Below are 24720 nucleotides of genomic sequence, written 5' to 3' on the forward strand. Positions count from 1 at the left end.
GCGGCAGCTTCGCGGGCAGCCGCGGGCGGTGCGCGGGCAGGCGAGGCAGCTACGCGGGCAGGTGGCGCAGCTTCAAGGGGCAGCGAGGGCACAGTTTAAATTAAACGTGTTCACGGGTTGACCTGGCAACCCGTCGGGTCAACCCGAACCCGACCCGTTCCCGTTTTGAAATAAGGTCGGGTCTAACCCGAATTTTTCGGATCATGTTTTCGAGTCGTGTCAAATATTAACACCCCTAATAGTAATAATGATAATACTCATCTTATTAATAGTAGGAAAAAAATGAGGTGATAATGACCACAAATCAAGCTATAAAGGGCATTTTAAGGAATGAAGTTGGTACCCATTCACCTCTTAGCTAGAGATCTAGAAGGAGCCAATATTATAGAAAACTTACTATATATGCCATATAAGTTTTAGGAGATTGTGCCATCTATGTTAAAGGAGCTCTAGAATTAACATGCTTTGGGTAGTACTCAAGTTGATGTTGAATAAGAAGACGAAGAAGATGATAATGAAGAAAATATGGTGATGATAATTATTAGTATTTTTTTATATTAATTAATCATAAAGGTTTTCTAATTCTTTTTAATAAAGTCTTATAGATTTTTTGAATATTTATATGTTGCGACAAGATTTGTGACCCGTATCGGTTGCAAAAGTTTAATCTAGAGATCTAAGCTTATACTGATTTTTGAAGATGTTTGTATCCACTTTTGGTAACAATTAAGAATTATAATCTATATTTGTGGTCAAATTATGTAATGATCGATAATGTGGCACAGTACTTGTAACACATCCATTGTCAAATTTAGATGATTTTCTATAACTAATATTCAATTTTAAGTTAAATGGATTTATGAGTCTTAGAATGTTGAATGAAGTAGGAAGCAACCAAGGTTTGAGATTTAAAAGATAAAAATCCAAGTTTGAATTTTGTTATGTACGTGGGTGCTACATCGTAGGGGTATATGGGGCCTTGGCGCCAAGCTCTCAAAAAAATTGGCAAATAAATAGGTTTGGGCAAACTCTTCAGTGCAAGGGAGTGCCTCCGTAACATTGGGTCTTGGGTGAGCATATTCTGAGTGCATCTAGAATATTATCTAGAGTGCTACAGTGATGGGGTAGTTCAGTGCCATTGAGCTGGTTCAGAATATTGGAAATTTAAATATTTAAATATCTAAACAATTTGCAAAACTCACCATCGCCCTAAGCTTACTAGAGAAGGGAGGAGGAGAAAGAAAGGAAAGAAAAAAACAAAGAAAGAGGGAAGAAATTTGGATGTCAAGGCTCGGGAGGATTCATCTGCCAATCTAGTAAGAAATTGTAGAGCTCCATGTAAACTCCTAAACCCTAGTCTACGATTTTAATTTTAGTAAATTTATTAAAACTTATGAATAAAAATATATTTTTCTCAGGTTTTATGGATTTTTCACCGTGTGATTTCTAGCATGTTATTGTGCTCTTTATTATAGATATTTCGGCTATATGTAATAGAGGTTTCAACTGTTAGGTTTTCTTGTACAAATTTCATGAGTATATTAATGAATTGAGATTCAATCTTTTTTGAAATAGTAGTAGTTATATAAATTAAGGGTTTAGGTGAATATCCCTCCGAAAGTATAAATTGAAAAGAGAAAGTTCAATGAGTAGTCTATTTTATAAGTACTGTGATGTTTTACTGACAATTCTTGTATCAATTAAAATTTGCATTAACTACTTAATTTATTTTATGTTGCATTGCATTGCATGGCATTAGAGATATTCCATTTTGAAAGATGGAATAGTACACTTTCTCTTATGTTATAAAGGGTCTTAGATGTACTCTTCCAGCCCCATCTATCTATTGTGGATGTGGGAGGGATTTTGACCCCACTTGCTGGAAATAGGTGTGAGAGAGGTTAAGTAACACTGCAAGTACTCTTCTAGCCATTTTGATTGATGCAGATGTGGGAGGTACAAGGGGAAGTAGAGGGATAAGCAGGCATCATGACATGTGCAACATGTCATGACATTTATTTGTTGATATTTCTACAATTAGTTAGGAAATATTTTGAGACATGTTTTAGTGAATTTTAAGATTCTATATGAATTCAGATGGGAAGTGGAAGTAAAAAATAAAATGCAAGTAAATATCTAAAAGTGAGTATTTTGTACGACATATGGAGACTTCGGTAAAAGTAATTATGTGCTTATAAAGTAAGTGTTGGCCCAGAGATCAATTAACCTAGTGGAATTTCATAAAATTTTGTTTTACTTATGCTTTATGTATTTTAGAAGCCCTTATATTTTTCTTTAATTAATTTCTTTAAACATATATAAATTGAATTTGATAACCCAAAATGGGTGAATGAGGAGTCTATTGAGCTAGTTAAGCTTACTTTGCTCTTTTAATATTTCAAGAAAATGTAAAAGTCAAGTCGAGCAGATCAAGTGTAGAGGCAGGGTTTTAGGATTCGAATTGCTAAGAAATGATTTTATAATATAGTATTTAATTATTGATGCATAAAATTCTATTATTTATATTATTGTATTTATAATTTCGTGAAATAAAAGTTGAGTATTATTTTTTATGTTTTCATGAAAATTTTGGAGATCTTGTTGCAATTGTTGGGTAATGAGTTTATTTAATTATAGGATTAATAAAGTTCAATCCTTCTAATATATTCTAGAGTGTTATAGGTGGTATCAGAGTGAGGTTTGAAAGGATTGGATAATTGTAACCAAAGCTATAGGAAATGAATTGTATCGACATGGGATGGGAGTTTAGAGTCTAATATATATCATTGTCTACTAGCTGTGTTAAATAATTGAATTCCCCAATTTATCTACATTAAAGTGTTGCTAAATTTTGACCTCGAGAGCAAGAAGTAGTTGATGGACAAAGTTTCAACTTGGCTACAACAGTTTAGAGCACGATCGGGGCTATAATTTCTAATCTAATTATGTAATTTCTTGGGTTGGGGTCATAGTTGATGAGTGAGGCTCGGGGTAGGTTGACTAGAGTAAAATGGGATGAGACCGATAGACAACTATAGCTATTTTTAAGATTGAAGCCACCTTATTTCCAGGGTGTTGTTAAGCCTCAACTAACTAAGGAAAGATTGATGAGAGTGAAGAAGTCATTTGATAGCATGTAGTTCCCTGAGGGAAGAAGGGTTTAATTAGCAATATTTTTGTAAGATGGAGAAGCAAAGCACTGGTGGATAGGCCAACAGTGAGAGAGATTTCATGGTAGGTCGAATGCAAAATATAAGTTGGGAGGAAATTGCCGAGACTTTTAAGAGCTAGTTTGTAATGTCGTCTATCAGGTAGAAAATGCAAGAGTCCTTTTTCTGAGGTTAGTATAAGGGAGCAAGTTAGTGATGTAGTATAAAGCAGAATTCACGGCTCTTACAAGGTATGCTTCCCAATTAGTAAGCACTCTGATGAAAAAGTGTTATCGCTTCCTACATGGATTAAGGGATAGTTTTAGGCATCCCTTTGTGCCATTTCATATTAGTGATTTTTTTTAAGCTAGAGGAAAGGGCAAGGCTAGTGGAGCATGACTTGATGTCCACCTAATAGAGAAGGGACTCTAGCAGGAAGAGGTTCCCTAGAGAGCCCTCTAAAAGTGCATTCAATGGGAAAAGGTCTAGAGAAACGGCTAATGATTTTACGAGAGGAGCATCGGTAACATCCGGGAGTGTTGGAGGATCTGTATATATTGGTAGTGCACCAATATGTGATTTCTATAAGATGAAACATACATGCCAATATTTTTTGTATATAATCTAGTGCTTTAGGAGTGGCTAGGTAGGTCATAAGGTGACGTAATGTCCATAGAGAGAGCCAAAGGGTAGACCTAAAGTGGGAGGTAGTCAGAGTTTCAGGTAGTAGCCAATCCCTTCTAGAGCAATCAGTAAGGCTTCGTCGACTCATAATGATGGTAGATTTGGAGGGAGATCATCTGGTGGATCAGTGGGAGGAGCTTGACATGTGTTTGTTCCAATTGCCAATGCAACTCTGGTATAACCTAGAGTTTATATCCTGATGTAGCAAGAGGCAAGAGAGGCACTATATGTAGAGATAGGTATGCTCCATGTTTCTAAACGACCTTGTAGTATTCTTTTTTTTTTATTTATTTTGGTGTTAGTCATTCTTTTATATATGAGGGTATTTTGGATAATTTGAGTTTATAATTAATTTTGTTTTATACTTCATTATATGTTATGTTACTGATAGGGGACTTAATGTTTGCTAGTAAGGTTAATGTGTGTGAGCTAGAAATTTCAAGTAGGAATTTAACATCAACATTGATCTTATTGCCTTGAAGGAGTTTGATGCGATAGTGGGCACAAATTGGTTGAGTAGGTATCAAGTTCAAATTTATTGTTGCAAGAAGAGGGTAAGTTTATATGCAAACTGAGAAGTGTTTTATTTTATGGGTGCTAGAAGTATTTTATCATCCTTAATTTATGCATTGCAAGTGAATGATGCCCTGAGTAGGGGATGCTATTTTTCTAGCTTATGTAAAATATTTAAATAAACTAATGAAAGGCCTAAAATATGTCCCTGTAGTAAAGATTTTTTTGATTTCTTTCCTAAAGAATTATCTAGGTTACTTTAGGAGAGAGGTGAAATTTTGTATTTAGGTGATGTTGGGTACAACTCCATTAGAAAAAAATTCATACAAGATAGCGCCTAGAGAATTGCAGGAGTTGAAAGTGCAATTGTAGGAGCTATTGGACAAAAGTTTTATTAGGCTAGTGCATCTACTTGAGGAGCTCTTATATTATTTGTGAAGAAGAAGGAAGGATTTCTATGAATGTATATAAATTATCAGGAATTTAATAAAGTAACAATGAAGAATAAGTATACACTGCCAAGAATAGATGATTTATTTGATCAGTTGGAGGGAGTAGATATTTTTTTTCAAGATCGATATAAGATATGGTTATCAACAGTTGAGAGTGATGAAAAAATATATAGCGAAGGATGCTTTCAATACAACATATGGGTAGTATGAAATTCTGGAATATCATTTAGTTTAATAAATGATCCATTGGTACGTATTTTTGGATATGATGCATTAGGTATTTCTAGAGTATTTATACTAGTTCATTTATGGGAGAAGGGAGTGGATAAAGATTTGCAATGCAATATTCTGGCTTCAATTAGGAGATTGAGAATGATTGATTTCTGGTTGAGGAGGTAGCCGATTGGGGTGGGAATAAATTAGATGCCTAGGAAGGTGGTTATGGTCCAAGTTCTCTGAGTTGAAATTTGTTGTGGAGTTATGAGGTAAGATCTTTGATGAATTATGGGTTGTCTCTGGTAAGTAATGTATTGTCGACGTAGATTAGGAGAAAGGTTGTGGTGTGGTTGGTTTTGTGGATCAAAAGAGAGGGGTCGGCAGAGCTGACCTAAGAGCCAAGTGTGGTGAAATGTTGAGCGAAAGTGGAGTACCATTTCCTAGGTGATTGCTTGAGACCATAAAGGCTTTCTTGAGTTGACACACATGATATGGGTATTGTGTATCCTTGAAGCCAGGCGATTGTATCATGTATACAATGTCATCTAAGATTCCGTGGAGGAAAGCATTGTAAATGTCGAGTTGCGGAATTGTCCAGTTGTGGTGAGTTGAGAGAGTGGTGAGAGCACGGAATATGGGCCTCTTAGCCACGGGGCTAAATGTTTCGTCGTTGTTGATGCTATATTCTTGCATATGACCTTGAGCTACCAATCTCACCTTATATCAAGCAATGGATCCGTTGAAGTTTTGTTTGGTTTTGTAGGTCCACCAACAGTCAAGAATTGGTTGGTCAATGAGAGGATGTACTAAAATTCACGCACCTTTTTGTTGAAGAGACATGAACTCGTTTGACATTATTGTATGCAAGTGAGCTGATTTGTGTGCTTTGGTGAAGGAGTGGGGTCTCTGTTGTGGATATGATGATGAAGATTGAGTATTTATTTTGGTTTGAGTTTATATGTTTGAAATCTACTGATAATGGGGTATTTGGTGACTAGTGGTGGGGAAGAGGTGCTAATGGGTGGTAGGGTTTGAGTGGCGGTTGGTGGGGAGGTGTTTGTGGTGGGAGGTGGAGACGGGTGGGGAGAAGTTTGTGATGATGAATTTGGCTGTGAAGGTGAGGGTATGAGAAGGAGAGGTGGAATGGGGGGGTAGTAGTTTGGGTGATGAATTTGCTTGGGGAGTTGTAAATAGAAAATCGGTTTCCTTGAATACAATGTGACGTAATGTGATGACTGTGTTGGTGGATAGGTTTAATCAATTGTAGCCTTTGTGTGAGGTGGAGTATCCGAGGAAGACGCTTCTAGGGGATCTGGGGGAGAGCATGTTTGGAGCGTTATGCCTATGCAAGGGAAAACAAGAACAACCGAATGCGCGAAGATGATTGTAGCTTGGATGTTTATTGTATAAGAGAAAATATGGTGTGTTCATGTTAATGGCGCATGAGGGAGTGCAGTTTATTATATGTAGTGTTGTTGAGAGGGCGTATGGCAAGAAGTGGTGAAGGACGTTAGCGGATGTAAGGAGGGTATAGGTGGTTTCGATTAGGTGATCATGTTTGTGTTCAGCCACTCTGTTTTACTCGGGTGTATGAGGGCATTTAAATTGATGAATAATGTCGTAGAAGTGAAGATAGTGTGCAAACTCATTTGAGTTGTATTCACCACCACCGTCAATTCTTAGAGTTTGAATGTTTTTGTTGAATTGGTTTTTGATTAGGTGGTGAAATTGTTTGAATTTATCAAATGATTTCAGATTTGGTGGCCATGGGAAAAAGCCAAGTGTAGCGAGAGTAGTCATCTATGAAGGTTACATAGTATTTAAAACCTTGAGAAGATAAAAGGGGAGCAAGTCCCCATACAAGCATTACAAAATAAATGTTGTGATCTGTTTGTAGAAATGGGAAATGAGAGCTTATGGCTTGTAGATGCCTTACAAGCATTACAAAATAATTAAGGTAAAGGTTGGTATCTTGAGATGAGGATGAAGAATAGAGATAGCTTGTATTGACACTTTGTGAGGGTGTCCCAAGAGTTGATGCCATAGAGAGGAGGTGACTCGTGTGTGGAGCGCATGATGAGGGTGGATCGGGTAGAGGCCTTGGTGGATGTTCCCTTGGAGTATAAGTTTATTAAAGGATCAGTCCTTGACTTTGAAACCATGTGAGTCAAATTCAACAATACAATTATTGACGTTAGTAAGATTATGAACCGATAATAGATTGTGGGAATTGAAGGGAAGTGAAGACATTTGAAGAGATGTAGCTTATCGGTGTTGGTGGGGAGGATGCCTTTGCAATTCTGAGAGATATTAACGATGGAGTTGTTTACCATTATTACCTGGTCGCTGTCGTTCTGTTCGACTGGGTGGTTGAGTTGAGTGAAGTTAGAGGTAAGGTGAGAGGAGGCACCCATGTCGAGGAGCTAGGGAGCTTGAGATGGCTCGATTGTTGCGATGAGAGCAGTGTTGGTGGTAGCTTTGGGGGAGACAGGATAGGTTGGTTCGGTGCCAACAGGTGACTGCGGTGTGACTGATTTTGCCACATATTTGATAGAGGAGGGAGGTTTGGTTGGTTTGGTGTTGTTGGGAAGGTTTGGATGGGGTTTGTGGTTCAGGCAACCTCGACCTTAGGGGGAGGGGAAGTTGGGTTTTTCCTCGTTGAGTGTAAAAGGTGATGAAGTTTTCGATTGGATTTTGGTGTTTTTTGATTGTACATTGATTTCTTCACTGATGAGCAACGAGTAGAGGTCATCGAGGTGAATGGGGGTGAGTTTAGTGCGAATGGCAGTTTTGAATGATTGGAAGGAGAGTGGAAGGACATTGTGGATGTAGAGAACTATGTCTTCAGAGTCTATATAACAACTTCGAGTTGATCTTTGATAGTTTTGTTGTGGGTGAGAAATTGGTTGATGGTGTTGGCTCCCATTGACTTTTTTCTCCAAAAAAAAAGATGATATATTCCATAAGAAAAGGGGGCAAACAACAAATGGCTAAAAGCAAAGAAAAAAAAAATTACAAAACTGAAAAAAAAACCTCATTAATCAACATAAAGCAAAGTAAGCTAAAAAAGATAAATAATCTGAAGTGTCAGACTCGGGAACATCACCCGGTTGTCAAGCTTGGACCATCCATTGGTGGAAGAATAACCATTAGCGAGAAAACTAGCCCCATGAACACACATAAAGAGCCACCAATGTTGTCAAAACAAACTAGACCCGCCTCATCATAGTCTGAATCCAAAAGCCAAAAATCCTGCGGCCTTGCCATCACAACATTCCAACAAAGTAAGCCTAAAACCTACTAAGCAAACACCACAGCAAAAGGAGGCCCAAATCAAAAAAGTAAAATCATTGGCTCCCATTGACTTGATGTTGCTCATGAGGAATTTTAGGGTGGGTGGAATAGTAGTGTTGGTGGAGAGGGGTAAAAAGGATGATATAGGGCCGGGTGACTGGGTTGAGGAGGAAGAATTCATTGGGTTTGGTGAGCTTAGGGAAGAAGGGGAAGGACCTGTTTTTGTTGTAGGAGCAGATTCTTCTCTAACACCAAGATGAAAGGTAGATGCGGCCAAGCAGAGACATGACTAAAGGCTAAGTATTGCTGAAAGCAAACCTTTCATATTCCGTTTATGAAGGCAAACCTTTCAGCTTATGTCAATTGGGCTTTTGGAGACAAACCTTTCAGATTCCGTTTCCAATAAGCTGCATGCAAGCAGGTCTATCATTTGCTGAAGATGGGTCGCATGCCAAAACCAGCAGGAACGAACAATAGGAAGAAAAAAAGGATCCCACCCATGCCCCATTGGAGTCGTCCTTATTTTTATTGGAATCGAATGGATGCCTTAGGCATATTTAAATGGCAACATTTAATTAATTAAATTATATATATATATATATATAGAGCAATTTTTAATGAAATTTGTTAGTTAATTTATTGAATTTAATTTATATTTTAATTTAGACTTATCTGAATCAAACTATTTAATCTGATTTAATGTCAATTTAGTTTTAATTGACTCGAGATGAGTCAATTTGAGCTGAGTGAAGCCACTGTCATTAAATTGAATTCGAATCGAGTAGATTTAACTCGATGTCAAGTCGTTTTACGTTGACATGTCTCGATCAATGCTGTTTAATTTTGATTGTTTCGAGATGAGCCGATTTAGCTTGAATTACATCAAAATTGATTAATTTTGCTTTAATTGATGTTGATTAGGTCAAATTGGGTTCAAGTTCAATTAGTGTCAAATTTGATTTTGTATAATTGAATTTAAGTTGGATTGACTTTCAATGGTTTGATCCATCATCCAGTTGGTTCCAATTAACTTGAGATGGGTTATATATAGCGTCTATTAAACCTATCCTGTTCAATTTGAACTCGAATCGAGCCAAATAAACGCAGCAACATTATATAACGCTATCATATTCGAAATTATATTGGATTCGGATCAAATTGGGTTCGATTTGCATTGAATGATAGGGCCGAGTCAGTGCTACATCATTGAGCATCCATCTAAGGGAAACCCTATCAGTAAACATGCATATGCTAGGCTAGGAAGACCTATAAACCATGAGTCAACTTGGGCAAATTGACCTTATATAAAAATGAGGTCAACAAGGTAGTTGCATCCTGACTTGTTCTAACTAAGTTCTTCTTATCAGTGCTTTAGATTTGAAATATTAAGGATGATATTTTTGTAAGAAGGGTAGAATGTAACATTTGTCATCAAATTTAAATGATTTTGTGTAACTAAGCCTAAATTTTTAAGTTAAATAATATTCATGAATCTTAGAATGTTGAATATAGTAGGAAGCAACCAAGGTTTGGGATTAAAAAGGTAAAAATTCATGTTTGGATTTTGTTATGTGGGCTCCATGGCACAAAGTAGGGGTGTTAATAAGTGACACGACCCAAAAATCCGACCTGAAAAATATAAGTTCGGATCAACCAGATAAAGAAACATGTCGGGTTCAAATCCTATTTTTGGACCCGTTTATAATTCTGTCAAGTTCGGGTCAACCCGATAAACCGGGATCAATCCGAATTGACCCATGTCGAAACCCCTATCCAGCTGTCCCGTTTCTCCCGCATTGCACGAGCAACTCACGCAATACCCACCCACATAGCGCACGTCCAATGGCCCTAATCGTGCTCAACGCTACCTGCACTCTTCTTGTGACAAGAAGTGAAAGTGAAAAAAGTAAATGCAAGTGAATATCTGAAAGTGAGTATTTTGTTTGGCATTTGGAGACTTCTGTGAAAGTGATTATGTGCTTATAAAAGTAACTGTTGACCCTAGGATCAGGTAATGTAGTGGAATTTTGTAAACTCTTATTTTGCTTATGTTATATGTATATTTTAAACCCTTATATTTTTCTTAAATTAATTTCTTTTAGCATATAAAAATTGAGTTTGATAACCCAAAAAGGGTTAAGGAGGAGTTTAATGATCTAGTTAAGCTTATGAAGGCAGAGCTTTGGGATCTGAATTGCTAAGATATGGTCTTGTAATCCAATATTTTATTATTTGATGTATAGACTTCTTTGATCTGAATTATTGTAATTATATTTTAGTGAAATAAAAGTTGACTATTATTTTTGTGTTTTCAGAAAAATTTAAGAGCTCTGGACATTGTAATTGTTGGGTGATGAGTTTATTTAATCATAGAATTAAGAAGGTTCAATCCTTCCATTAGATTCTAGGACATTACATTATGTATGAGACAAGTTTTGAGGTGGTTTAGCCTGCTAAAAATCATGCTTAACACTCAGTGCACATATACATTCATCATATTATAAATAATTTTGTTTATTAGATTACTCTTAAAATTATTAAATTTATTTTGAGATTAATATAATACATAAATAATTAACATAAATTATACTTATTTATCTCAAAATAAATCTAATATTTATTATGATAACAAATTGATTTAATTAGAATATTATGATCCTATTTTCTTTCCTAATATAAAGGAGACCCCTCTTGACTTTGCTCCAACACAAACCGCTTTAAAGACAAAACCAAGCAGATGGGATCCTTATAGCCATAGAAAAAGGTCGGTGGTATAGACTTCAGCTTTGGAAGGAGATAATGATCAATGGTTACATGAGGAACAAGTGGAACGAAGATTTTGTAGCAATATTTATAAATGGACGCATGAATACAAGATGTTTGTCAATATGAGATATTTGTCTTCATGTTAGGAGTTTTTTTTTTTTTACTTACTATGTTTAATTTTCGAGTTATGGAATCTATCGTAAAATATTGATAGAAATATAAGCTATTTTGTTGATTTTAAATACTAAATATTGATAGATATGTAGGTTGTTTTGTTGTTTTAACTTTTAAAGTAAGATAATAAATAAAACAATATTGATAGAAATAGGAAGAATGAAATTCTGTTACACTTAGGATTACAAAGAACGAAATAATCAAATGAAAAATATATGAATTATTCAGAACATTACTAATAAATAGGGCTTTAGCAACCTTTTTTTAATCTATTGCAGCAATTTAAAACACTTAAGAAATAAGTGCAGTGATTTAATGACCACTACAAATCCATTATATTTGTATTTGCTAGTAATGTATTTTGCGACGGTTTGTGAACTGTTTCAAATCTGCAATAGCAGCGGGGGTGGTGGCAATTGCTCACCTAGCCATAAAGGGGTTCCGCTCATGCTTATGCTTTGTTTGGGATAGCTTTTGGCAACTAATTTGTTCATTTTTTTTAAATATACTAGAAAACTGTTTTTTGGGTTAAAACTCACAGAGGGGCTTACATATTAATTAAAATTAGAGTTTACAAGTTCTTAAACGGATCAAATGCTCTCTAATGCTCAAGGAGCTACAAAAGAAGGAAAATAAAACTAGAAACTTATCATGTCTTTGTAGGAGCAAGTTTTCCTCAACTAATGATTAAAGATAGCATTACCCTATTATTATCTTATAAAATTGGTTTCATGAAATTTTGAGCTTTTAGATCTAAGAAATTAACTCTCAAATTAGCATTACCTTATTATTATTATTATTTTTATTATCTTAAAGATCGGCATCATGAATTTTTGAATTTTTAGATCTAAAAAATTAACTCTCAAACTAGCTTTAACTTCTATGAAGGCCCGACTTCCACTATGGCTCTGCCATTTCTTAGCTTTCTTTCACTTGGGTATGCTTTTATCCTATTCAAGTATTAAATCTAATGAATAGAATGGAAGGCCAAGCTCCTCCCGTTTGTTGGTAGGTTAGTATGGCTAATAAGGTCAAATTATTTAAAAATTTATTCATTATAATATGTTGTTGATCATTAGAGATTAAGTTTGATTGCTTGATTATGAAAGAAAACCATCAATAAATTTCAAACATTTTACGACTTGTTAGAATTTTGCAAGTATTTGACTGATTTTATTTCACAATATTTTTTGGTCAAACACTAAAATTTTCAAACATTCTATTTCATATAATAATGATATTGAAAAAATTCAATTAATGTCTTAATTGACTGGAAATTAATCTAATTTTCCCTTAAATACATTAATCAGCGATTATTTAGTGCAAAGATTATTTAAGTTTTAATACAATGATCTTAAATCCTAATTTTATTATCGCTGTTTTAAGTAATACTGGAAATTAAAAAAAAAATTTGATTAATTGCAATAGGAAGAATGAAATTCTATTATACTTAGGATTAAAAACAACAAAATAATCATAGGAAAAGTACACAAATCATACGATTAAAAAAAATCTTAGCATGCAGATAAATATCTCATATTGACAAACATCTTGTATTCAAGCGCCCATTTGCAAACATCACTACAAAACCTTCTTTTTACTTGTTCCTCATGTAACCATAAGTTATCTCCTTTCAAAGTCGAAGTTCCGCATGATAAATCTTTGCAGCGAATAAATGACAACGAAGGCCATTTTGACCATATCATTGTAGAGAAGATCTTGGAAGCTTGTTTTCGACATTGATGTGTATTATCCGATATCTCTTTCAAAAGATGGATACCATGCGAGCGAGATGAATCATCACGAAACCACCATAGTCCCATAAGATACTTAGAAAGAATATGTCCTTGACTTGAAGCCAATTGAAGATGATGCAAACCAACTTCGTATTTTCCTTGATTGAACATTTCCTCCTACAATGTTTGTCGAATTTGTATGAATGAACATTGATATGAAACATATATATACATAACAAATAGATGTTTAATGATATAATTAACCTCAAAAGGTATAAAGAGTACTGAATCATATAAGTTGATTAAATTCAAGAAATAATAATTTTTACCAATCCAAGTAAGAAGAGAGCATTAATATTTTCACTTTCAGCACAACTCTGAAGAAATCCTAAATAGCTTTGTTTGTCTTGCCAATACATGCTCCAGTCTTCTACATCCATATATTTTCCTACTTTTTTTGATGAACATGTTACATGAAAATCCTTGCATCTATATTTAATTATCTAATAGTTAGATAAATAAAAGAAAAAGATTAGTCTTAATTAATGAATAATGATATATTTTAAATAAATAATACTCACGTTTGTCTGAAATATCTGATATCTCTGATAGGTGTTGAAGAGCCTGAAAGAGCTCCTAGAAAAATCTCCTCCAGAAGCTCAGGTGGAAGTGAACAAATGCTAGATTTGACTGTGGCTTTCTTCTTGATCTTTTTGTTCTTCATATTTGCTCCTATTTTAGTAATAGGAAACAAGCAAATTTTCAAGAGATGGACCAATGATGAAGAAGAAAAAGAAAAAACGAAGAAAATTTGTTTGCATTATCAGTCATACAATATATATTTTCAATGAATACATTTTCTCATTGCATGGTATTATAAAACTAAGTTATTAAGTGCGCATACAAAGATTAAAAAAAAACCTGCTTAAAACTATAAAAAATTGAAGAACATATGAGAAAGAAACAATGGAAAACTTAAGAGTTGATTAAAAAAAAGTAACGAAGAGAGTTAAGATCACTACAGGAAAATAGGGTGATACCGACGGACAAAATCCGCAAGAAAATTTGTATATATGAGCATATCTGTATAAGCATACATTGACAAGCTTGAAGATTGAATACTTTTGCCTCCTCCTCTAAGCTTCTATAGCTTAGCTTTTTCTACCACGAACCTTCTTTCTATGGCTATAAGGATGCAATCTGCTTCGTTTTTCCTTCAAAAGCATTTTGTGTAGGAGCAAAGTCAAGATCGATGGATCTTTCTATATTAGGAAAGAAAATAGGACCATAATGTTCTGATTAAATATTATATTATTATGAATATTAAATTGATTTTGAGATAAATTAAATATAAATTATGATTAATTAATTAATTATGTATTATATCATTCTCAAAATAAATTTAATAAATTTGATAATAATCTGATTAAAAAAATTTAATTTATAATATGATGGGTGTATATGTGCTTTGATATGTTTATAATGTTAAATATGAGTCTGGCTTCTTGCATATCTTCTATAGGTTTTATTTTATTTTATTTTCTTTTGTAATTAGATAGGGATCTGTAACTCTTAGATCTTTTTGGCTTGTTCATTATAGATCTTTGAGTGTTAGTGTGTTATAGATCCCTTTAAGGACTCGTAACCATTTGTTTATTATTAATGAGTAAGCGCTATATAGGTTTCCTCCAGAAAATGTAATAATAAATGAATTTCTTTGTCTTTTTCATATTGTTATATCAAGTAGATTTCATCAATTTAGCCTATTATCCTAAATTGATAATTGACATAAATATTGCTTCACATAATGACATGAAAACGATGGTGAAAGACCTTTTTTATTACATATTTTATAATAGTGGATACAAATATAATTACATTATACTTATTGCATATATAATAATGATAACTTTATAATTTAATTTCAACCCACAAATATATATTTATGTAAATTAGCTTGAACACATAAACATCATATTTATTTGGACTATGATGACCTTTTAAGGAAGTAAAAGGGGCTTTTGTAATTATGGTGAATCTATGGTTTTCTATGGTAATGTGCTCTCATCCATTACTTAGCAAAAGATTTCCTCACCAAATTTATCTTAGTGATCTAATCTCTTACTAATAAATCTTTATTAGAATATAAATCAATCTTAACATTATAAACACTTCCATGTGCATATATGTCCATCATATTATAAATAATTTTTTGATCATAAATTTATTGAATTTATTGTAATAATAATACTATATAAATAATTAATTCGAATTTATGTGTCATTTATCTCAAAATAAATTATTATTTATGATAAAATAAATTTTAATTATAATTTTTTATCCTTCTTTCCAAATATAGAGGAGACCTTTCTTGACTTTGCTCTAACACAAGCCACTTTTGAAGGCAAAAACCAAACTGAGGGAATCCTTGTATCAAAAGAAAATTGTTGGTAGTTGAAAATTTTGGCTATAAAAGTCATAGGACGCTAAAGTAATCAATTTTCAAGCTTTTCAATGTATGCTCAGAAATTAAAACCTCTTTGCATCTTAACTTTCTTCATTTATTTTTTTATCATTATCAATATTAAGCTTAGGCTTCGATTTAGACATCTTTTCGCCACTACTTTCAAAAAGATTTTGTATAAGAAAGATGCTTAAAAAAACAGTAAGAAAATTGTCTTAAACAAAGCCTTAACCAATCTATCTTTATTCAATGTTATAAATTCTTATTTTTTATTCAAAAGTAATCATCTTTATTCTGAAAAACTATGCATTTATATAATTTTTATTTTATGAAATGAAAAAAAAAGCCCCATTTTGAGAAAATAAAAATGAAACACTTCATATGCATATAATTATTTCAAGATATCATTGTCTTGCAAGGTAGAATGATTGAAATTTTATTGAAAATATCTTGATTTATGCTATCCTAACACGAAATAACACTCGAACAAAAAAAAAAATGAGATTTCTTGAGAAATTACTAGTAGAAACACGATGGAAAAAAAATTTAGCTGAAGCACCACTTCAATTTGTCGCAATTATTTTCGGTTTATTTTGACTTGAAAATTACTCCGACGGATTCGCTCCCATCCATAAGAATTTCATCGAAAATTAAAATTTTCAATGAATTTGTTTCATTACCAAGAAAAATTATGTCGATAACGTCTATTTTTCCTGTAGTGTAAATTGAATGAAATTATAATTACTAGATGTATGAGGAGGCTTTGACATACCAGAGGATATTAGCAAGAGGAATAGAGAGAGAAAGGACCAAATGTATTTAACCTTAGCCAAGGAAATTAGCCTGAGAATTGAAATACTCAGGTTTGAAGCATTTGGGTGCTACTTATAGCTTAGAAATTGCATTGAATATGTTAATTGCTTTGCCTAAAGGAATTAAGCTATTTGAACATTAAACTTTTATATGCATTAATTTATGCCTATCATGCGTTCCCATTTCTAGACATATTCATTTCTGACATTAATTTTATCCATTTTCATTTTGAATAACAATTTATTTATATTCTTTCAATAAATTTAAGCTTTATATAAGGTGATATTAGCTATCTATTTAATATTGTATGATATCTAAAGATATGCTAAATAAACCACAATCATGGTTCTTTATATCAGGCATAAATCAATACATATTTAAATTAGAAAATTCTAAAATTAAAAAAATTGATTTTAACAAGCTTAAAATCAAACTGAATATCACAAAAAGATGAACCTAACATTACAGTAGTCTGATCCGAGTCTGAATGAGCCCAGATCAAGCATTTAAATCTTAAAAAAAAAAATTCAAATACATAAATTTGATTACCAAATGATTTTCAAATCTGGCATGCTTATATGTCAAATCGAGCATCTCAATGAGACAAATCCAACGAGCCCAAGATCACTTAATTCTTATAACATTAAGGCACATAAATGATGAATGAATGCTCTTATGTTCTAACGAATCAATCTACGTTGTCCAATGAGATTTTTTGTATTTCTTCCATATTTATCAGGCATGCCACTCTCGAGAATCTATAAATATGCCTCCACTCTATATATGAGAGGGAAGAGTTGAATTTTGTACTTTGGCATTAGATTTAAGAGAGCTCCACTTGAGCAGCATCGTCGAAGCACCATATGACCATTACCTTTAGACCGCTACCCAATCGCCAAACTAATATCATTTGACCATCATCGCCCAACTATGATCATCCAACCATCGTCACCCACCTATGATCCCATGTCATACAATTTCTGACCGTTGTTGCCTGACTGCACTAACACTAGCTAATTTGAGCACTTATTATCACTAATTATGTCAATGCAAGCCGTCATTTATAAAACTGATATATGTCATCAACACCAACTCTGACTCTTAATCTGAACACTATAATTTATGTTAAGCTTCTTGGTCTCTAATCTCCACCCCTCAAAAGAGTACGACTAAAAAAACAAACAAATGATCTCTTAAAAATGTGTTGAAAAATATTATATTTTAAGAGTGCATCCAAAATTTTCAAGCTATCAAAGACAGGCAATATCCATAAATAAATAAATAAAATAAAATAATAAAAAGTTCTAAGCATATAACAAATACCCAATTAGCTGAATAAATAATCAATAAGTGCTAGATGATAGAGAACCTGATATTAGGAAAAAGAAAACATGGGAACCATCCAAAATAAAGTATAGTTTTTAAAACATGAAATATAATATTTTCTAATATTTCACGATTTAACCTATTATTTTTATTTTTTTTATTTTTTTTTTTAACAAAAAGCAGATATATTGAAAATAAAAATCCACGGTTACAAAGGAGTAGAAATAAAATAAAAAGAATCAAAAGAAAATACATCCAAAGAGAAAGGCGGGCTCAGTAGACAGCCAAGACTACCAGCGTCCCTGAGGTCTCGCACGGACCATCCAATCAAAGGTTGCCACAAGCTAAACGACAGGGACACGAGCCCCGACCAGAACATAGCCCAAAGCCCCTCGAGCGCCAAAACATCAACGTCTACGCCGACCTCTACCACGATTTAACCTATTATGTTTTGCTATGTTAATTAATCAATATAAAGATTATTTTTAATAATATTTTTTAATCATTAAATTATATATTAAGATTATTTTTATTGAAAATAATTAATTAATAAGATTTTTCAATTCAAAATTCTAGAACTTTCTGCCGGAATTAAAATTATTTAGCAATAATTATTAAATTAATTAATTAGTCAATTTAAACTAATTAATTTAACTTAATAATAATTATTTAAACAGTTTTGAATTTGAAAACATTTATCATAAGCACTTTTCAGAAAATTTTAAATTCCGCCGGTAATATTCCAATAAAAATTTTCACCCGAAATCCATTGGAAATATTTTGTAAGAAATTTCTCGGAAATCCATAGTAAAATTCACCGGAATGTTCGACCAAAAACTTCCTCTAGAAATTCCATTGATAATTTACATTTTTCCTTTACTGATTATTATTTATTAGCCATAAAAAAGCAAAAATATCTCATTATATCATGAGAACTTAATATTTCAAATATTATTTTTCTAATCATTACTAATTTCTATTCCTGTTTTTTCAACTATAAAATTTTAAAACAAAATTTATAAGAAAATTAATAAAACTAATGCACAGTTTTATTTTTCCTTTGAACAAATAATATTTTTTCTTGTCACAAAAATAGATTTTTCTAAATAGTTTGTATCAGTCCAAAAATTTTCTCTGGTTGGTATTTTCTTGAATAATTTTTTATCAGAATATCTTGACAAGAACGTGGAAACTAATGCACAGCTTTTTTTTTCCTTTGAACAAATAATATTTTTTCTTGTCACAAAAATAGATTTTTCTAAATAGTTTGTATCAGTCCAAAAATTTTCTCTGGTTGGTATTTTCTTGAATAATTTTTTATCAGAATATCTTGACAAGAACGTGGAAGAAAGTCATGGAACAGAGTAGGATCTGCTAGTTCATGAAGTATCTCATTCTTCTAGAAAATTATTCTGTACGGTCATCGGACCATCAGGAGGAAAATCATAATACGTTACGTCACTCGATAAAAAAAGTAATGTGGCTCATCCTGATTCGCCTCCGAACGGCATCCAGTGACTGCACAGAAGAATTTCTCCATTCTTCCATGTGTCTCCTATGTCAATTCCTTGTAAGAAAAGGTCTACCCAATTGATGGTCTTGCTTCAATTACAATGAAATATTTTCGACTAATTTTTAGACAGATTTTTTGACGGATTTCTGACGGATGTTTTCCCGGGTGATTTGAAAAATTCAGAAAAAAAAATCATATATTCGTAATTAATACTTTTATAGTTGCACCTTGCTACACATAAAACTTTATTCATATACCTTTAATCTTCCTCACTTGTTGACTTTAACACAAAAGCCTGAACTAAGAACCCAATGATGAATCTGATTTAGTAGTATCCATTCTAAATTTCTTTAGAACTTTTCAGATATATTTGAATTGAGATAAACATAATAAGTTTTTATCTTTGTCCCTTACTAAATATATTCTAATAATACATTTGGCCTAACTCAAATCTTTGATTTCTAATCAACTATTGAGAAATCTCTTTAGCTTTGTTATCTCTATAGTGTTGTCATTTGCTATGAGCATATAATCGACATATAGAAGTAAATATATCACATTGTTCTTTGAGAATATTTTGTAGTAAACATAAATATCAAATGTGATTCTTTTGAAAGAATTCAGATTCATAAATGAATCGAACTTCTTATACCATCGTCACGGAGATTGCTTTAGCCCATTCCATCCGTCTGGTTTGATCATATTTATGAACTCCTCAAGTTCTTCAAATAGAAAAGTTGTTTTCACATCCATGTATTCAAGCTCAAGATCATATTTAGCTATAAGTAATAATATCATTATATTTGAAATATGTTTAATAGGAGATAAGAAATCTTATTGAAATGTATTACTTCCTCCTAAGTGAAACCCTTTGTGCTAACCTCGCCTTGTAGCTTGTTGCTCAACATTTGGAATATTGGTAGGATAAATAAACCATGGATTTGAAGTTTTTATTAAATATTGCATTAAGAATAGTATACCATCTCAAAAGATTAAAATAATATTCTATAAATATTCAAAAAAAAAAAAAGTTTAAGCAAAAATATTTACATTCACATAAACTTTCCACTATCAAAAGATTCAAAAATATTTATATTATATAAGATTTATTTTATTCTAACATACATATTTATCATAAAGGAAATCTTATGATTAATTACATCCTATGAGAAGTGATCTTTTTGGAATACTCTCAATTAAAGTAGTGCCAAATATTTTAAGATTTCAAAGGGAATTCATTTAATTTAGAACGTTTTTTTTTTTTCAGAGTCAAAGGAAGAAGATTATGAAGTACTATGTTTTGAGAGTCTAAGTGCTCCAAACTATCTTATGTTGTGCTTTAAAATTTAAAATTTTGAATTTTATTATTTGAATTATTCATTTTATTAGAAATATATTGTTTATATTTTTTAATACAAATTAAGAAAATCAACCTCGGATCCTAAAATTAAATTGAGCACTGCATGGTCATAACTAGGACATTGTCTAATGAAATGTAATGAGCCTTAACATCCTTCTTCCCGCAAAGGATTAAGAAAGCCCAACTTTTTTGGAGAGTAATATCAGCTAAATCTACCTAATAAAAAATAGATACAATCAAAGTTGCAATGAAATGAATGATAGGGTAAGTTGTTGTTACTTTTAGAAAATGGGACTTATAACTTAGCTACCAAAAGCTAAGCAATCTTGCATGGGCAAATTATTAGGTCTGGTCACCGGATATATTTCTAGGTCCGGACATCCACTAAACATTTACCACGTAGACTGTGCTTTGAGTCAAAAAAGCATAGTCAAAAGCGTAGGTAAAGCACAGTAAAAAAAAACACAGTCAAAGCGCAGTCAAAACACACAGTCAAAGCGCAGTCCACATGGCAAGTTTTTATTGGATGTCCGGACCTATTTCTATGTCCGGTGACCGGACCTATGTAAGAATGTCCTGACTAATGCAATAATTTTATTCTTCTTTTATTTTTATTTTATCCTTATGGGATTATTCTATTTTTCTTGATTTTGATATCTAGACGTCATTTCTTAGTTTTGGTCAAAAGTTTTAATTAAATGTATTTTATTTTTTAATTTTGATACGTCATCTCAAAATCATCTTGATTGGCACGAATCTCGAGGCAAAATCAGTTCGGAAACTTCAAAAATTAAATTTCGGGAGCATATGAACTCCGATTTCAGCGATCTTATAGTCAAACTGAGCGTCTCGGAAATACGAACCCAACGACACCAAGATCAACCCAATCCGAGCCCAAATGAGTATAACGCTAAGACGATAAACTTTATATTTCTCTACCGCCGCGAATACTCCTGGACGCAACAAATTTATTATTTAAATTTGCAATTAATGAAGTTTGAAATTGAAGGATTTGGAATGAGTTTGTTTGAAGTTTGAAATTGATTTGATTATGTTGATTAGGGTTTGAATTAAATTGAATTGATTTAACTACGGAAATTCAAGTTGATTTTATTTAAATGTGTTTGTTTGACTTAATTTTTGTTAATTTGGTGTTAAATTTGGTTTTTAGGGACAATTTTGGGATGATTTAATTCTTTTTTTATTTGAAATTTAAGTTTGATTTAGGTCTATTATAAGCATTTTAATAATCATTTGGAAAAAAATTTAAGTAGTTTCTTTGGTGTTTTGGGCTTCTATCCTATCAACTTATATGATGATGTGAAAACAGTGGAAGCAATCCTATTTATTTTATTTTATATGAGTGATCAATGAAAAAAAAAAAAAGGCTATAGAGCATAGGAAACATGCCTTAGTCGGGCTATGGCAAAGTGTACATACGCATATTTGTGCTTGTGAAGTCGAAAGTTTGGAAGTATTAATGCCGTTAATATGATATGCAATGAATGTCCCTCACAAATGACATAAAGAAATATGTATTTGTTGTGAAATCAATTGAAAAACAAAACAAAAAATCATATTACAAACAACACAATAAGCATAGCGAGTTATGCGATTCAGCAAAGATGCCTACGTCCATGGGAAGAGACGGTGATTTAACTTGATTGGAAAAAATAGAAATTACAATGAGCTCTCTCTTCCTCTCATTCATAAGCCCTCAAACCCCTCAACTTATAGATTTGATGCAAAATACTAAAGGAAAAAAGCTTCCTATTATAATCCCCCATCAAATCAATTAATTAGGAAAATAATATATTCCCTAATCAATTACAATAATGAGTCATTAAAACTTTCCAAATAAAAGCTTATTTTAATTTGAAAATAATTCTAAATCAACAATCTCCACCTCATCTTTCACTTCAGAAAGTGCAATATGACAAACCATGCTCAAATATTAAATGAATAGATCCAAATGGTTACCTAAATACCTCCCCTCCCAATGGATTAAGTTGAGCATAATTCTTCAAGCAAGTGGACAAGTCATGAGTCATGCACCACTGTCGTAGTAACTGTATCTCGTAACATGTTTTAACTGTACCCTTCAAATACCTCATGTCACGACCCGACCCGACGGGGACGGATCCCGCCCGAGCCGGATCGCGACGAGAGACCTTTCTTAACCAGGATCTGGCTTTGGATTAGGTTACTGAACTGATCTTTCAAATTCTTAACTCAACAAACTGATATTACACCTCAGTCCTCAGGATACTCTCACAACTTGACAATCACTCTTTCTTGTATCATGTATAAACTGAATGTCAAATGTTTGTACAATGTCTGGATTGAGCTACTTCAAAATAGGACCAAACTGTGCTACAAGTGCCAAGTGACCACAGGTTGAGAGATTATTAACCACTAGGGAGAACACCTCATCATAAGTAATCCATTCTTGTTGTGTTGAGCCTTTTTCCATTAAATTAGCCTTATACTGAACATCAGCTCCATAAGATCCTTAATTCCTTCATGGCACTCTTCTATTTGTACCCAATGACTTTTCATCTTAGAGGAAGCTTCACCAACCTCCAAGTAGTATTCTTATGAAGAGACTCCATTTCTTTATCCATAACCCTCTTCTATATATCATCATTAGGATTATCCACTATTTCCTTATAGTAACTAGGTACTTTAGCCTATGTGACTAAAAGTCTAAATGAAATGTGATCCCTCAACCAAGCTAGCTTTGAAATATTCTAGAACATGGTCCTATTCCTTGTAATAGACTCATGAGTAGGAATCTTATATTCAACATCTTCCTCTACCTCTTGATTTGTAGCTAAATTAGTTACATGAGTAAAAATGATCTATCTTTGTAGAGTAAATTAAGTTGCATCAAACTCCAACTTCTGCAATGCATCTGTAGTCCCAATGAAATTCTCCACTTACTTAGAGTCACGAGACTTCAACATGCTAGTCTCATCAAAAATAAAATCCCTGCATATGACAATCTTCTTCTCTACTGCATCATAGAATATAAAGCTCATGACTCCATGCCTAAAGTCAATAAAGACAAAGAATTAGCATTAATCTAATCACAATCATATCAATTATATAGGAAAATAATATATTCCCAAATTCATTATAATAATAAGCCATTAAAACTTTTCAAATAAAAGCTTATTTCAATTTAGAAATAATTCTAAATCAACAGAATTAGCATTTAATTTAGCAAAGCGTCATTACGTTTGATACATCATCACAAAATTAGCTTGATCAGGCACGAATCTCGAGGCAAAAACTAGTTGGAGACTTCAAAAATTAAATCCGGGAGCATCCGAACTCCGATTTCAACGATCTTACAGTCAAACTGAGCGTCTCGGAAATACGAACCCAAAAACACCAAGATCGACCCAATCCGAGCCCAAATAAGTCCGAATCAAGAGTTCAAAGCACTGTTGGAAGGTTCAAACCGCAATTTGAGTTACCAAACGGTCTCCAATTTTAAAAGAAGATCCAGATCAAATTTAGAAACCAGGTTCTTGCAGCTAACGGCTTTGTCCGGGCTATTAAACCCGCGAGTGTTCCAGGACGCCAGCAGAGGTGGAGGCCTGGTCATTGGGACTTTGAAGAAGAGGAGTTGGCCTTTTTGGCCGATTTGGCACGTGTGTTCTTGGGATTGTTGGCTGGTTGAGATTGCACATAAGGTTGCTGTATATCTTTGGTTTTGGAGTTAGGACCCAAATTATGAGGATCGGGTGGCTGTCCCGAAGTTTCAGTGTAAGAGGATGAGGTTGGCATCTGGTCCTGCTTCTCATTCATGTTCGAGCTAGAGACTGCTGAATCAGCAAGAGGGTCTTGGTAAGAAAGGGCATCAAATTTATTGGTAATAGGAACGGTCGGGGATGGATCAGGGGGAGGTTTAGTGGGGGAATGTTGTGTGGGGGTAGGGGATGGGAGATGCGAGGTGAAGTCCTCAGATGGTGAGTTGAGATTTGGAATAAGATTGGTGGTCGGGGCCATGGCAGGTTGGTTCAAAGGGGGGGAAGCTTGAGGAGGAGTAGGTGTTGGTTGGGGATGCATGGTGTTCAGAGGTGGAGCTTTCGGGATATTCAACCTGGGAGTGAAATTCCTAGGCTTGCGGCTAGTACTCCTTCCACGGTTAGGGATGTTGTCGTTTTGCTGCGGATTTGGGTTTTTTGGGCAAGCATTAGGAGCATGCATGATGGAATTACAGAAGTTGCAGTGAGTCGGCTTCCAATCGTA

The 24720-nt window shown here is 33.3% G+C and overlaps 1 protein-coding gene across 1 annotated transcript in view; it reads right to left on the bottom strand.

Moving 5' to 3' along the window:
• The window catches only part of LOC110106033, a 38362-nt gene extending 14289 nt beyond the window's left edge, over window positions 1-24073 (bottom strand). The window contains exons 1-3 of the mRNA XM_028696704.1: window positions 23990-24073; window positions 23848-23909; window positions 23404-23511 (exon numbers count right to left, since the gene is read on the bottom strand). Coding sequence (XP_028552537.1) covers window positions 23404-23511; window positions 23848-23909; window positions 23990-24073 — 254 coding nt within the window. The remainder of the gene's footprint in view (window positions 1-23403; window positions 23512-23847; window positions 23910-23989) is intronic.
• Between the last annotated feature and the right edge of the window lie 647 nt (window positions 24074-24720).

The sequence above is a fragment of the Dendrobium catenatum genome, unplaced genomic scaffold (assembly GCF_001605985.2).
Source record: "Dendrobium catenatum unplaced genomic scaffold, ASM160598v2 fragScaff_scaffold_821, whole genome shotgun sequence".
Classification (NCBI taxonomy): Eukaryota; Viridiplantae; Streptophyta; class Magnoliopsida; order Asparagales; family Orchidaceae; genus Dendrobium; species Dendrobium catenatum.